General features: G+C 45.1%; 1 protein-coding gene across 6 annotated transcripts in view; it reads left to right on the top strand.

Moving 5' to 3' along the window:
* The window catches only part of CAPRIN2 (caprin family member 2), a 699,936-nt gene that overhangs the window by 91,569 nt on the left and 591,282 nt on the right, over positions 1-17,085 (top strand). For all 6 annotated transcript variants that reach the window (XM_085652361.1, XM_085652359.1, XM_085652360.1 and 3 more), the window contains exons 4-6: positions 3,351-3,437; positions 5,919-6,157; positions 8,733-8,815. In XM_085652361.1, coding sequence (XP_085508487.1) covers positions 3,351-3,437; positions 5,919-6,157; positions 8,733-8,815 — 409 coding nt within the window. The remainder of the gene's footprint in view (positions 1-3,350; positions 3,438-5,918; positions 6,158-8,732; positions 8,816-17,085) is intronic.

Below are 17,085 nucleotides of genomic sequence, written 5' to 3'. Positions count from 1 at the left end.
GAAAAGCTCCGGCATTTTGACCTTCAATAATATCCGGAAATCCAAAGAAGCGAACGTTGTCTTCTGCTGTGGTTTTCTAAATCCACTATTTTGCTGTGGAGGAATAGGAGCTCTTGATCTTTTCTTTGCATTGAGTCAAGACTTCCGTCCACCACTCCAATCCTTCTGCTCTAGTGTGAAAACCCACAATGTCTGCCCCAATTGACTTGGTCTCTGCTGCCAAAGATGATCTATTGGCATCCATACCTTCTAGTCTGCAACTAACACTTGAAATGTCCTGCAATATGCAGTCCATGGTCTCCACTTGTATGGAGCCAGTGGTAGCTGGTATGACCTGAGGCGAGCTGCGTACAGAAGGAGTGCTTCCTTTCGTGGGCATATTGTTTAAAAACTTCTGCAAAGAGAAGCTGTTTAGGAGGTTTGACTCTGTTTGCCAGACCTTCGTCCTTGCCCCAGGTCAATGTGATGTAGCGACACAGTTGATATTCTACGTTTTAACATGATCTTATTCAGTTGTACTTATTTTACTTTGACAGGTTTTGGACAGTGCTGGTAAAGTTCCTGACGCGGCTCTATAGATGCACAAAATGAGAATCGTTGTAAAGATTTTCTGTTTATTTCTTCATTTTAATTTTGTGTTTCCTTGATTATCATTTATATGAATTCCCGTGTGCTCCGCTGTGGGTGCTACTTTTTGCCAGACCAATTGAGATGGAAAGTCTTGGTTCTTAGCCAACTAGAATTCTTGCAGTGGTACATAAAAGATGTAGCCGGTCTAGCAAAGAGCCCCAATAATGTCAGTGCTAAATATCGAGTCAATCAAGTGAACACAATGGCTTCTGCCCTTAGTCTGATCTCAGTTCAGCTTGTCATTTGAGTTCTTTCCCAACCTGAAAAGGTCAGTTGGTATTTGACGTCACACACTAATCACCTATCACCTAGTTTGTCCTCTAAATATGTACAGGAACCAACAAGAGGATTTACAATGTAGGCACCACAAACTGACAGTCCAAACAGTAAAATAATCCCACGTCAGGAAAAATATGGAAACGCCCATTAAATGCTCATCACTATTCAAGAACGGAGAGTGTGTCCCAGCAACGTGGCGAACAAAGACCTTATGAGGGAGACCGCCGGGTGCATTCTAAAATGTTTTGCAGATTCCGCTTCATAAGTAACCTCATAAATTGTTCACGTACTAACGACCAGGGCTTTAAGTGGGCCGGGTCTCACCGGGTCTGAGCACCGGCAGTTTTTTTAAGAAGGCCTCGAAACGGGTCTCTATCGGGCTCTGTTTTGTGCCCTGGCACAGGCGGTCCGTTTTTTCGAGCGTTATAGTAGGGGGAAGGGAAATCCTTTAAAGACATTTTCTCTCTGGATTTCCCTTCCCTTTTTGAAACTCAGGAGCAGCAACATTGTGGTGTCACCAGGGCTTTAACTGGAAGCTTTTTCAATATTAATACTGCTCATTTATCTTACGCAACTAACAACCATTGACTTGTTGTATGTATGATGTTACTTGTTGTATCATATATCTGAATGCAATGACAAACAGCAAAATACCAGTCGGACGGCACACTATGCCAAGCACAAATTTTTAGCTTACGTGTTTCTAGGACACGTCCTTAATTACATTGCCCGCGCCCCCTTGAGAGACCCCCCAGTTTTTTCATCCCACTTAAAGCCCTGCTAACGACGAGTTTGGAATTATGCAGCTGCGCACCTCCTTCTGTAGTCCCAGGTGCTGTATTCAGTCAGAAGTGCCACTTTTCAAAAGCGTGGGACTTCATGAGGTAAAAAGGCGATATCCCAGGCTGAGAATTGTCCTACATCTAGGAACCGTCCCACACAGATCGCGGTCTCCAGGATTTGGCCTCCGCTGTGGAAATGGTGCTGTGAAAAGGGGCGGTTTTGTATTTCTCTGGAGCTCTGAGCCCTGGCGTTCTCAAGGGTCGAGGTCCCTGAGGTGATTCAAGGCCTATAGAAGTGCCGACTCCTCACTGGTTTCAGGTGATACTGGTCATTATTTTCCCCCGGAATACAAGCCAATCTTGTCTATTTCCTAATGTTGTGGAAAATGTCGATAATTTGACCCTGAGCAAGTGGAGGAGAGCGCCACTTCCGTCAGGGGTCCGTCCTGGTGAGGAGCTCTCAAATCGGGTGGGAAACTTCTTTTGTGGCCAGACCACGCCCCTCGAATAGATCCATCTTTAACATTCTTATCCTAAGAAAATTTTTAAAAAACAAATGAAAAACCCTAAAAGGGCGGCTGGTTGAGAAGCCCCTGGGCAGTTTGGGGTTACAGGGCTTCGGTTATGACCAGTGTAGTACCTAATCTCTGGTGTCTCGGTCCTCAATACTATTGAACCTAAACTTACTAAGAAGTACACCCCTTTAGCATTTCACTTTAGTCTCCGTGCATTGTTTGATGAACCTTACATTTTAAGGGTAGAGGGAAAAAAATCATATTTCAGTAGGGCTATTCCTCCAGTTTTGTTTTGTGTAACAGCTTTGGCAGTAGTTCTTGTGAGCAGTGTGAGGGAGCTTGCCTTCATTGGAACACGAAATTGTTCTGCTCTCAGATCTTTACTGCCTCATTTGAGGGTTTCTTTCCTGTTTTATTTTCCAGCAAAAATAGTTTACTTCAGTTTTGGTGTGCTGCACCTGAGCTTGTTGCAGAGGTTAAATTGGAACTTATTTTACTAATGCTAAAGTGGCTCATACAAACTGCTAAGCATTACAATCGAAGGCCTCGCAGATATGGACATAAATACTAAATACTAAAAAACAGCGCCACCATGTGGAAGCTATGCAGCAGACAACGTCCTGATTCAAAGGGCTAAAAAAGGAGTACTTGCGATGAACCATCCATTAGAAAGAGCATTACGAAGGTAAGTACCTTGTTCTACTGAGGCCAGCAAATGTAATCCGTCACGCTGAGTGTGACTGATTTGCACTCGAGGGTTGATGTGTCCAACCTTCAGCTCAGGCGTGGCATCCCTAATTTTCCGTTTCAGACCTTCTGGATACTGCGTCTGTGTTGTATCTGTATACTGTATCCGTTTCTGTTTTCTTGCATGTTCATCAAAATGATTAAACTAAGAGTGTGATTTTGTGCAGTGTGCAAATCGTATACCAGATTTTGAGATGAATGTCGATGCTTTTACCTCAGTGCCTCGGAGTTTTTGACTTTGTACCAATATGCATCGCATGCTCATGCTGTCCTTCATTTTGAGTGTCTTGCACGACGCACACTTAAATAGAAATGCTGTGATAAACCGTGCCCTGAAGGGTTATTGTGAAATACTGTACATCTGTAGTATTAAAATGGATCTATTTTACTAACCCAGGAGGCAGTCGAGAAGTATGACGAAATCCTTCACAACTTGGAGTTTGCAAAGGAACTTCAGAAAACATTTGCTGCACTGAGCCAAGAGGTGAGAAACATTTGCTGGGGATCGCCTCCATTTACGAAAACTGTAAACACTGAAGTGATGGGGCAGCGATGGCGACAGGTAGATGGGGCTTTCTGTGAGCATTCCTCAGCGTTTTGTCAATATTTCAATCCGATCTGTCCCACTATTTGGTCTGTCGATGGGTGATGTCTCATAACGCACCTGTGTGCATATTTGGAAGACTGCTCCATGCTGACAGTCTCGGCATGCTTAGGAAGACTCATTGGGACGAAGGATGCAGGGCTGTTTATTAATAAAGAATGCAGGAAGGAATGCTTCCTTTGGGTTGCCATGGCAAGTGCCCACAATCCACGGTGCTTTCAGATTGTGTGGCTCCTTCCAAGAAAGCTTGAAGTAAAATCGTTCAGTTTTTAAAACTTAAAACCAAGATGGAACTGTTTAATCATTCCAACATTAACATGGTCTTGTTCTTAATTTTGCTACACTGAAGCTTTAATCACTTTGCAAATAAACTTTGAATTCAGGTGATTGACTTTAGGTTGCTTACTTTCTTTAGGGAGATATATGAACAGTCAGGTTGCATGTAGCGGGTACCTACAGACTTTTTACTTCCAGCCTGAAAGTTTGCAATACCGCCTCTGTACGCCATTTCCACGCTTGACTCTCAAGGTAGGGAGAGCGAGCAGTCCAGGGCTTCTTAGGAGGTTAGGCGTGTGGGTAGAGACTGAACTCTGTTAAGAAGTAATAAATGATATTCAGATAAATGCTTTTCTTTATGGAAAGTGAGAAGTACTTCAATTAGATACCAAAATGCAAAAGTAAACACAGTGGGGCTTCCGCCACGGGTGCTATTGGAATATAATAGCATAGAGTGACTGGCAAGAATGTGGCCCATGTGTGTATGGGCTGCTTGGTTCTGTAACCTTTAGGTCAGTACATTCGTGTCCCACTAATTAAGATCATCTCGGGGCTTCAATATGTGTTGAGATTAAAAATACCCATTCAGTTTAGTGGTGAACATGGTGGTCAACTTCAAGACTAAATGAAGGAGATCTTGTTGGTCAAGGAGTTACAGGGGTGATCCCATTGTTGGAATTTAGTCATCTTAAAACTGGTATTGGCAAACTCACGAAGCCTTACTTTTGGGACTAATTGACTGTGGTGATGGGTTTAGCCATGCTGCACAGTATCCTTGATGGTTGGCCCAGAGGGGTGATACAAGAGAATCCCTTCCATGGCAGGAAGGGTAATGGAGCGGCGTCTGAAGAGGGGCTTTTTTATATCCTGCTATTCGCATCAGAAGTCATGGTGGTGCAGTTGAGGCGCAATTGATTTTGTCGGCCCTACCCCCTTGTTTATGTTCTGTCCTGCTTGAGAATGCTGCAACCTCATCAGATTAGTCACCCTATCTGGTGCAAAGGTGAAATTTAGCCAGGCCTGTGAGTATGTCGGGGGTATGAGTTGAAGGCAACATGATTTTATTTTACTGTTTGCTTTTACAGGGTGGCCGATCTATCTCTAACATTCCTCATTCCGATACCTTAAAACCCCTCTTCCTTTTGATCTTCTACACCCTCCTTTGTTGAACCCCACACTTTCCTAGCACGGTTTTGCTTCAATTTTCTTTTACCCCTCAACTACCTCATTTCTAGATATTCCTAGTTTATGGTTTCTAGTTATCATCTGTGCAGGAGATTGTTGTGTAGATGGTAGGAGGCCAAATTTACATTTCTAGCTTTTGTCCTAGAATATTGTATTTCCTCATGCCTTTGCCTCTACCCCTTCCACGGTGTCATCATTTCACTGTAAATGATTCACCACGTCATTCCCTCTCTGCTCCCCACCGCCATAATATAAATTTCAAGTTTTTTACAGTAACTGAATTTTTGGAGATTTCACTTTTTGTCCCTTGCCTGGTATTTGATACTACAGCAGTCCTGTCTTTACTCGTTACTTTCAGAATATTCCACCGCATCTACCTGTATCAATTTATTTGTGTTTTAATATAGCGCATACTTTACCCGATGGTGTCAGAGCGCTTTACAATAGAACCAGTTACTTCTGAGTACCTGGATTACATACAAGATGCGAAACATACATGCATCTAAACACAAAATGAAAACTTTACATTGGTGTGTACGAGAGATGTGACATTTAAACCAACAGCGTAGATACCTGCCAATATTGGCGGGAAGTGAGCAAAAAGTATTAGCGGAAAGTGTACCCAAACAATATAGCAATAGCATAATATTATATGGCATAGCATTATGATATACACAGGCAACGGTGTATACTGAAAGTTGCCAAAGGTCAGTATATGAAATGATATACGAGGATACATTTTCAGACAGAATAGACTGGCGCAGATTTCTCTGGATATCCTACGGTTGGACAGTTCACGCCAATGTAAACTTACTGCTCCTGCCTCTTCAGCCTGCTACATAATTCAAAGAATGATGACTGACCATACGGCAATTTTTACTTTTTGTTTATCCCAATTAGTTATTAAAAGCACAAAAGAAAGTTTTGAGGCGTGAAACTTTGGTTAAGCTGGAGGCTGAAAAGAAGAAGTTGTGCACGGTCTTTCAAGTTCAGTACATACTCAAAAACCTGAGCCAGGAGCAGGTGCAGAAAGACTTCCGAGCCGGAGCAAAGGGAGCGATGTGTTTAACTACAAGTGAATTGGATTGGCTGGTCAAGTTCTCAAAGTTAACCTACCCAAAAAGAGATGAAAGCTTGAGGTAAGACTTTTGGTTTACCTATGACAAAGTAGTTTGTACCACAGACCACATTGTTTGCAATATTAAATTGATGCGTGTCCCTTGCAACCAGCCAACCTCTTATCTAATAGTGTAATCCCTACAACTGAATACATCTTGTTGCCTAGATAGGAACACACAATAGCTACGAAGTAGCACTTTGTGAGGATGGTTGGCACCTGACTTTTATACATTCAAATCAACCTAGAACTGCTCCGTGGTGCTGTTTTAAACCAGAAATGCTAGTGTAGTGAAGCAGTCTTACTTTGCTTATGTCTGCGAGCTAGTGCAGTCCTTTCTGCATCTCTCCCTCCTCCCTGTTCATAAAAATACTAAACCGGAGTCAACCTCGCTAGTACTAAGTGAATTGGTCTGAATACTTTAACGTTTTTCAAATGATTTTAAAAATGGAGTCCTGCTAAGTTTACTTACGTGCAGCATTTTGCCCTGCAAATAATTTTTGACATTCCCTCCCAGTACACTGGTGAATGAAGCTGTGTGAAGCAGTACATGTGTAAGTGTTACATGAAGAAAAGTTTGCAGACAAAGTAACGCAGAAATTCAAGCAAATGGAGCTTTTAAAACCCTAATTAGTTGTGCAACAACTTGCAGATCCTTTATTGAAAACAATACTTGATTATGTTAATTTCAGACAAATCGAGATTATATTGCCAATTTGTTTAGATGTATTAAATAATTTAAAAGCAGTGAGAAAATTGGATAGGGAATGGGGTGCAGCAGGCAAAAGTCTGCAGATCTTAGTGTTACACAAACCACCGAATCTGAATCAATCTGTGAAAGATGAGGAGAAAACTAGCAAAGGAGAGATGAAGAATACACTTGGAGGTAAGGAAGGAAGTTCATACTTGTGATAAATATCCAAAGAGGAAAAGGGGTCCCCTGATTTAAAGGAGAGCAGGACTGGAAAACTCAAAGAAAACAACAAATCCAACACCCGCCTTTTTTTGCTATATACGGTCACAAAAAATAAATCTCTAATTTCACTACATAATATGTTTAGTTTATTATACGAAGTTGTAAAATGAGAATGAATTCATGTAATAGTCAAAGCATAAGTAGTACCAACTGACTCATTTTCGATTTTCTCATTGTCTTGTTATGGTATCACATTCTTAATCAAATGCATACGTACCACATATCAACTCAACCAGCACTTAAAAACAAAAATCTGAATATAGAATATATTTCAAATTGCGGTATTCACCAAAAACCTGTCCCTTTAAATATTTTATTATCAAATGTATATCATCTAAACATCAATCATATATCTATAGGAGTTGTCATCAAATGTGAAATTTTCCACTATCTTTTTATAACGCATTACAGCCTAATATTATATTATCTTTACTTATCGATATTTTCCTTTGTTTAAAACGGTTGTACATTTTTTTTTTCCTGCGTATAAACCCAGGTTGATCTGGGTCTCAGTTCTGCCAAGAGGGAGCCCAGTCTGTCAGGATACCAATATTGATTTTTGCATCCTTTTGGAATATTATTCTGTAGTTGCTATATAGGGTGTGATACTTTCCCTTTTGTGTAATGGTAGCCTCTATCATAGAGGAGGGGAAGATGGCTCCATTGACAGCAAAAAAGTTCCAAAATCAAAAAAAGTAGTTGCAAGTCTCCTGCAGAACGTTTATAAAACAGGATTGTAACTATCTAGCTGGGAGACTTTACCAGTCTTCAGCTTTGCTGTGCTTCTGATCAACTCCTCCACATTGATCAGATGGGCAAGGTTGGCTATTTGTTCATGTTTCTGTACTCTTGACTGCTTCAGATGGGTAGTAAGAGGAGGTATCTTGTGCATGATTTAGCCCATTCATTTTTTTTAATGAAAGTGTTTAATTTAAACTTTATTACATAAACAAGAACAATGACACGCCTGAAGCGTGACACAACCATTTTATTTCATAATCGTGATAAAGTTCATTCTTAAGAGCACTAACTGCACCCTGCATTCCTGCATAGGCACGTTTCAGAGGCCCTTATTGTCCCTGCTATAGTTACTGGTCTATCCGGAATAGTGTTCCTTGTTGGTGTGCAATGCTTTCACTTGAGCCCTAAGCTCATCCAAATTTATCCCCTTCAGATCCTATGTTTTCATAATTGGGATTCATAGCATTGTCTGGTCTACATTCTGATCTTACTAAGCCTCAAGGAAACTGATATCCGACATCCTCTGAACCTCCTGCAACGCATTTCATTGTGTTCTATCCCATCTCATCCTGACTATGAAGGTCTAGACTGGTACTATATAGAACTGTGAAACTAAAGCGAAAAGCATATGGCTAATCCGAAGACCCATGCTTTCTTTTGCAAATCATTGGCCGACCTTGCTTTTCACTTAAGCTGTATCAACTGAGGTAACTTGCATTTTATTTCTTTTGCTCAAATATTTGTGGCTATGCAGTTGTTTGTTTTATAAGGTTGGTAATAAGCCTAAAAGTTCAGAATAGTAAAGTGCCTCTTGGCATATATGGCTTGTGAACTGCCATGACAATATTTAGAAGTTTTGACACAGACTTTTTTCTTTAAGTCTTGAAGATCAAATGGAACAGTTGTCTCTGTACTACTGGGACCTTTTGGAAGGCAGTGAGAAAAGTGTTGCAGGCACCACCTGTAAGTATAATATATGCATGTATATAGCAAGTACATCAATTGTGAGTTCGGATTATGTATACCCGTTGCCCTGTTTTCATTGCTGCAATTAATGTTGGGATTAAATCAGTGTGACCTTAGATTAATCATTGACTTGTCAATATATCCAACCCCTTAGTCTTTAAATGTCAGTTTGAATAGGAATGGTATCAATATTGCGAGAGTCCATTGTACTGTAAAACAGCTGTAGGAAAACAGATTAAGCTATGGAAGTGGATGCAGGAGGTAGGGCAGAGGGCTTCTGGCTACTAAAAAGCCAAAACAAGCAGACTCCTATTGGGTGAGTTGCTTTTTGTGTGGAATAATACCTGGTTTCCATTTGGTAGCTTGCAGTATATGTACAACAGGAACCATGTATGGTTAAGTGAAGAACATTCCAAAGCCCAACCAATGTGACAAAGTTAATGGATGAAGTTGGACCAAAACAGAAATATAATGGATGAAATTAGACCCAAATTGAAACAAATAGGATAACCTCATAAGGAGTTATTGAAAAAACTTAATCTCTAAATTTGGAAACCGTGGGAAATATATATTTTATTCTAGTGCCTCCGGTGTCATGGCCAACCTGCGATGGGCTGCAGTTATGTACTAAACTCTGGCCAAACATTTAATGATTAAGAAAATTCCTTGAGCTCAGATCTTCTGTGGTTCAAGGCAGGAAGCTACAGCCTGGCAGGCCTTCATGAAACGTTATTGTTTTGCAATCCCACTAGCTCTGATCTTGAAACTCCCTAGCTGAGTGTGGCTGACTGTCAAAATATAGTGAGGCAAGTCTACCACAGATTTAAACAGTACTGCATCACAATTTCCTAACCTTTTTAGTGCTTCCTGAAGTTTCCAGTCATTCAGGAAAGGTGTTTTTTTGACACCAGGCTGTGATTTGACTTTGCATGAAGGCTCCCTTCATCTCCACAGCAAAATGTCTAGTTATACCTAGTTCCAAAAGCCTTTTTCAGTACCTTAGGTAAGGTATTGATTTCACATGGGAATTCCAATAACGTCCGTTTTTGTAGTCTCTGGACCCAGGTGAATAGTTGCACAAGGCAAGCTGCCTTTTATGTCTGGACCTTAATCTCCTGAATCAGACCCTGGGTGGGGGAGGGCAGGATGGAAGAGGGATGTCCTCTTAGACTTGTACAATTAGACGCTAGTCTACTACCTTTTGGATATTTTCACACTTTAGACACCACACATGTACCACTAGACCTGGAGAGAAGGTCTGGTTTTAGAGACTCAAGAGCTGGTAACATTGCTCAAACTCAGGCAGGGTGTCTTTCAGAGCAGCATTTTACTAGATAGTTCTCAGATGTGGCAGCACTCTGGATAAATTTGTGGATCTAACCTCTGTGGAAATCAGGTTAAAGCTCTGCATCATAGGAACGTCACTTATGGTCCTACACGTAGAGTACGTATGCCTTCGGAACGCCTCTTTTCCATAGAATAGCCACAAACTTTATTGACGGTAGACATTTTAACATAAGTTGGTTGTCACCTCCATAATATTGAGCAGGATAGCTTTTATTACTTTTCTCTCATTTAAGTAGCCAATTCAAGGAATAGCAAAATTGCTACATTGCAGCACCTAGCTCCACAGGTTGGATACATGTGCAACCCTGTTCTTCAACACGTGAACTGAAGAAAAATGCATACGGAGTTATTTGCACCTGGTCAAAAACAGAACACTACTCCTAAAAGGGCTCACCAGCTTTCCTCTCTGAGCATGCACTGTGCATTTCAGAGATTTTCTAATAATTTGCTGAGGCTAGATTCTTCAATGTAACGTTTTTTGGGCTTCTTGATCTTTAAAGTCACTTAATCTGGTCAAGCATTGTTTTCTTACATTGAGAGTTCTATTCACAATGCCTTTATTTTCAAGTGCTCTTCCCAGAAGGGGAGATTAAAAAATGAGGCATAAGCACTGCCACTTGAAACACTCCGAAGATCATGGAGCACCTGGTTGACATGGAAGCATGTTTTTGCATGGACATGTTTGCCATCGAAAGGCAGCTCTGAGGTGGGGCTGATGACGAAGCCCCAGCTGATGTCGGGACATTGACAGTGAGGACTTCGCCCGTATTACATCTGACAAATATCCTACATTACTGTACTTTTCTGTTGCACAGTTTTTGGAACTTCATCAACCTGTTTGTCTTTCTCTACACCGCTTTTGCAGTTTGCAGAAAGGATAACAAAAATTACTATTTGTGCCAGTGATCCTGTTCTGTTTTTTACCTCCTTAAATCTTCCACTAAGTCCAATGATTGGTCATAAAAGCACATTACTTTCTTCAATTAAGAGGAGGACTGTGCCTACTTCACCAAATGTCCCAGCTCATGACCCAAAAAAGACTCGCAGCAGCACCACGGCTCTGCTACAATATGTATGATATGTTAATACAGTGGATGGACAAAACTATTTAAATGTAACCTTCTGGGATACCACTAAAGTTCATGTGATCTATATTATATACACAGAAAAGGAAAAAAGGAAAAATGTGACGTTCTTGCAACTGTATGTACTGGTTAGACTATATTGTAATGTGGAAATGACATGGTTTGCATGAATTGTCCTATAAACGCATTTAACACTAAAACTTGAAATTAAAAAATAACACCAGACGGGCATTAAAGTAAAGTTGGATACCCAATTACCGCCTTAGCCATATTCTTCGTCAAACTCCATTTCATCAATATCTCAGACTTCACCAGCACTGTCTCCTTTGTACATATCCTGGTAGATTACCACCTTTCAGATGTATTAGAGAGCAACAAATAAATGTAATATTTAGCAGAACATGCCATAGACATCTGAATACATCATTTTGGAGGCACTTCAGCCTAGAGTTGCTCTAAGACCAACTTTGCAGCTATTTCCAGGTTTTGGTGGAATAGAAATTTCTCATGTGTTTGATTATAAAAATGGCTACACCAAAGCTTCAAAAGAAGTAAAAGGTGTCTGAGCAAGAGCTATCCTACCTTCAAGAACCTGACTGTGAATTTCAGTTGTCAGGAAAATTGTACCTCTGTACTTCTGAATCCGTTCCTAGCATCATGATAGTAAGAAAAATAATGCTGCGGGGTGAACATGAGCGGTACAGTAGCTCTCAAAACAGCTTTGTTGGGCAGGCATAACCAATTATTTTGGGAATTCCTGTCCGCTTTTGTGGAAAATGTGCCCAGAGTATGCAGACAATACTTGGAGGTACTCCAAGAACCGTTGGTAAGCAACCAAGTCATCAGTGCTGCTCCCGACAGCCGAACAGTTCTGAAGCCAATCAATCGGTGATCTTACAAAGCTTAACTACCCCAGTGAGGATCTCAAGGTGCTGAGTTGGGGGGGGGAGGGGAGCGGAGGGCAGGGGGGAGGCCGTGGTTCAGTCAAAGAGCCAGGTCTTGAGGTCCTGCCTGAATTGTGATGGTGATTGCCTGAGGTGAAGAGGCAGGGAGTTCTGGGTCTTCACAGTGATGTAGTTGAAGGATCTTCCTCCAGCTGTGCTCTTGAGGATCCATGGGATGGTGGCCATGGCTAGTTGAGCGGAGATGTCTGGTGAGTGTAGGAGAGGCAGTGATGGAGGTATGCAGGTCTGGCATTGTGGACTGCTTTGTAGGTGTGCGTGAAGCTTGAAGGCCAGTGAAGGTCTCTCAGGTGCCGTGTGGTGGGGTTGCAGTGTAGGATGTTAAGATTAATCTGGTGGAGGCGTTCTGGACAGTCTGCAGTTTCTTTTGTACCTTGTGGGTGGTGCCGGCATGGAGTGTTGCTTTAGTGGAGTATGCTGCTGACAAGTGCTTGGATGACCGTTTGCTTGGACTCGGCGGGGATCCACTTGAAGATCTTATGAAGGAGGTTGAGCGCGTGGAAGCAGAAGGATGAGACTGCATTGATTTGGCGGTTCATTGAGAGCGAGTAGTCAAGGATGATGCAGAGGACTTGTGCCTGGCCCGTGGGAGTGGGGGGTGGATTCAGAGCGCTGCGGACCAAGGAGCAAGACTTCTGATATCCTGGTCTGAGACCTGCTCTTTTCCGCCAGCAGCTCCGCTGTTGTGCTGCAGCCACTGCCCTGTGCAGGTAGGTGTTCAAGGCCCTCCTCCACACGCAGGCTCCTGCCTGCGCCTCATCCCTGGTGGTCCAGGGATGTATTGTGTTGTGCCCAATTGCTGTCTTTTCATCGTGCCCGGTTTCTGTGTTTTTGTCATAGTGCCCGTTATTTGCTTTGCTGTTGTGCCTATTTTCAGTCTTGCTGTTATTGTGCCTCTGTATTTTTGATTAGTTTTGTGCTTTTCTTTTGCCCGTTTTTTTCTGCCCGTTCCCTTACCTTCTGTGGCCCCCTTTGCCACTTCGCCTTGCCGTTCCCGCCTCCCAGCTGCGCTTCCCTCCCCTTTCCCTACTTAAAGACGAAACATGAGCAGCGGGTGCGCCACAGACGCACCAAAGTAAAGCCCTTCTGCACCCATCAGCGACCTGACCAGCGGCAGGGACCCTGGATCTGACTACCTACCGCTACGACTCAGCTGCCCTCCTCGCACTCCACCCTGGAAGGAAGAACTGCCAGCTGTCTACGCTGAACACCACTCCTGGCCAGTTCTTCTGCCACCAAACCTGCACCGCCCTCGGCACCTCCACAGCTGCTGCCCCTACACCGTATGCCAGCACCCCTGAAGCCCTGAGATGCATCCTCCTCAATGTGCGCTTCTTTTTTTTTTTTTTTTTTTTTTTTTTGAAAACCTTTATTTCGAATTTCAGGACACAGCTATTCAGCCGACAGCCCGAGGGTTCGGCAGCATTGCAAGTTAGATACAGTAATGTGTCCCAGATACAGTACGATGAGTAATGCAAAGGTCCAATTTTAAATATACACAGAAAAACACACAACAAACCCCAGCAAGGCAGTAACATTGAAATCCCATGGCGAAAGCCCTCAGGGGAGGCAGGACCCCACTCATCTACTAAGTATAAGACTGTGTGCGGAGGAAGAAGGGGAACAGCAGAGGCCCAGAACGGTTACCAAAACCAAACTGTGCTGGAAGGCAGGTCAGGGGGAAAGCTGTTCCTCGGGAGGTTCCAGGTCCGGGGCCAATGTGCGCTTCTTACACAGACGCTGTAGCGATCTGGGACCTCATAGACACCCTTGCGCCAGACGTCTCCTTCACGGAAACCTGGACCAACTCTACCTCCAGCTGGACATCGCTACCACCATCCCCGATTGATACTCTGCCCCAGTCACAGGTCTGGTTTGAATCCATCATCATTCTTTAGCTCACTTTGCCACCTCAGTTCAGACCCAGCTATATGCAAATCAGTCTTGACCCTGTGCCTCATGGGAGCAGTCCAGCCCGAATTGCCAAGCCAGAAGGAGGACTTTCCATCGCACACAAGTACTCCCACCGAACACCTTCTATTCCAGATACAGACTAGCACCAGAACGACCCTACGAGGCACCCTCGCCTACAGACTTCCTGGACCTCGAACCACGTTCACCACTACCGTCACTGACCTCATCGCGCCCCACGCCATTGCCTCCATGGACTTCATACATATTGGAGACCTCAACTTCCACCTCCACAATCTCAGCAACCCCCCCCCCCCCCCCCTGGCCCCCAACTCCGCCACCCTCCTGGACAACATCGCCAACCTCAGACTGAAACAATTGGTCAACATCCCTACCCACGAGGCAGGACACACCCTACACTCTATCTTCGCAGGAGATAACCTCCATTTCAGCCACCACACGCATACCCCCTAGGTGGACCACCACTATCTAGACTTCCACGTCGACAAACCCAATGCCCCCAAACCTCCACCCCATCCTCCGCAAAGGAACTGTAGCAAGGTCACCGAGGAACAGCTCATCGCCACTCAACCGCGATGCCCCCCCCACCTTGACCGACTCCAATCTCGCAGCCAAAGAACTTCACAGATGGATCACCAACTGTGCAGAGGAGCTCGCACCCCTACATAACCCTGACACAGCGCCCCAGAAAGGCCACCTGGTTCACTGCTGACCTCCAAGAATCCAGACGCACCTGGAGACATCTCCAAGAACTGGAGAAACCGCAAATCCTTGAAGATCGCACCACCTACAAGAATGCCTACGCATCGGATCAACCAAAAGGACCTTCATCCAAAACAAGATCCTCGCCAACTCCAGCAACTCAAAGGAACTTTTCAGCATTATCCAGGAATTCACCATACCCCCCCCCCCCCGCCAGCAGACCATGGACATCACCCTCTCCCAGGACCTGTGCAACAAGCTCTGCTCCTACTTCCATCTGACAATCCAGTGCCTCCACGATAACTTCAACGACCAGGCACCAGACTCCGAAACCACCCCCGCCTCCAGCAACACCCACCAGGCCACCATCTCCTCCTGGACCCCAGTCACCACTGAAGACACCGCATCGTCCATAAGGCCCCACGGACCCCTGCCCTCTGTACATCTTCCACAGAGCCGCCATTGCACCGGAACTAAAACGCACCATCAATGCCACCTTCAAGACCGGCACTTTCCCTGATGACTGGAAATAGGCAGAAGTCCGGTCCCTACTCAAGAAGCCCTCTGCAGATACTACGGGCCTCAAGAACTACGGAGCTAGACCCCTGACCCTCGGTCAGTGATCAGCTCTTCTCCACCAGCTCCGTCTGTCTGCGCTCAGTGTCTGGTCCCACCCAGGCAGGGTTCGAGACCTCTCCCTGCCGGGTCCTCCGCCTGGCATTCTTTTGATTCTTACCTACATTGCTTACTTTGCTTATTGCTTACTGCGCCCGTAATTCTTGGGTTCCTGCTTATTTCGCTTATTTTCCCCTGCATTCCCCTTGTGGCCCTGACTCTTGTACTGCGTCTATTTTTCCGGCCGCAACCCGCCCTGCTCCTGCCTCCCAGCTCCTCGCCCCTCCCCTACTTAAATGACCGCTGTGGGGAGCGTGAGCTAGACCCCTGACCCTTGGTCAGTGATCAGCTCTTCCCCAGCAGCTCAGTCTGTCTGCGCTTAGTCTCCGGTCCCACCCAGGCAGGGTTCGAGATCTCTCCCTGCCGGGTCCTGCGCCTGGAATTCTTATGATTCTTGCCTACTTTGCTTATTATTGCTTATTGCTTACTGCGCATGTATTTCTTGGGTTGCTGCTTATTTTCCCCTGCGTTCCCCTAGTGGCTGACGCTGGTACTGCTTTTCCTGCCGCAACCCACCCCGCTCCTCCCTCCCAGCCCCATCCCTACTTAAATGAAGACCGCTGCGCGGTCGCGCTGCTGGTGCACCTAAGGCAAGCCAGTCTGCACTGGACCGTGCCCAGCACCAGACCCCCTGGCCCCCACGAACGCCACGCTGCCTGCCGCCACTAGGACTCCAACACCCTCCACGAACTCCACACCGGCCGATCATCAAACTGCTTCCAGGCCAGTTGGAAACTAGCCCACAGGCCCTTCACCTGCCGTAGCTGCAGCTTCACAAGCCATCGAACATCTACACGTCCTACCCCACCCGTCCGAGCAGAACGCAAGCACCTCAGATGCATACTAAACACCCGCTCCATCCACAAACACGCCATTGAACTCTGGGACCTACTTGACTCAGCCTCCCCGGATGTCGCCTTCCAAACAGACCTGGATGAACCCGTCCTCTGCACCCGACATCGCCATAGCCATTCCCGATGGCTACAAGATCACCAGAAGGGACCACACCAACAGACCAGGAGGAGGAATCGCCATCTACAGAAACACCCTCAGTCTCGACCTGCACAGTAGACACCTCCAGCACCGCCGAACACCTGCACTTTCAGATCCACACGGACCAACACCACCCTCCGAGAAACACTCCTCTTCAGACCCCCTGGCCCCCGGACGCAGTTCGACGCCATCTCCGACATAGTCTGCACGCAAGCTCTCGCTTCCACAGACTACATCCTCCTCAGAGACCTGAACTTTCACCTCGAACGCAGATGACAGCAACTCCGTTGCTCTGCTTGATAACCTCCCCAACCTCGGACTCAAACAGCTCGTCATGACACCCACCCACACTGCCGGACACACTCAACCCCATCCTCTCCGCCAGCAACCACATCGCCTTCAGCCACACCACCGAACTCCACTGGACCGACCATCGCTGCGTCCACTTCACCTTCTAGAAACCCACCTTGCACCACCACCCACAACGGATCCCCTACCACAGCTCGAACAAGGTTACCGAAGACCAGCTCATCACCACCCTTTCCAGAGACCCACCAACAGACACCGACAC

The sequence above is a fragment of the Triturus cristatus genome, chromosome 4_1, assembly GCF_964204655.1.
Source record: "Triturus cristatus chromosome 4_1, aTriCri1.1, whole genome shotgun sequence".
Taxonomy (NCBI): Eukaryota; Metazoa; Chordata; class Amphibia; order Caudata; family Salamandridae; genus Triturus; species Triturus cristatus.
This window is presented reverse-complemented; position numbering and strand designations above follow the sequence as displayed.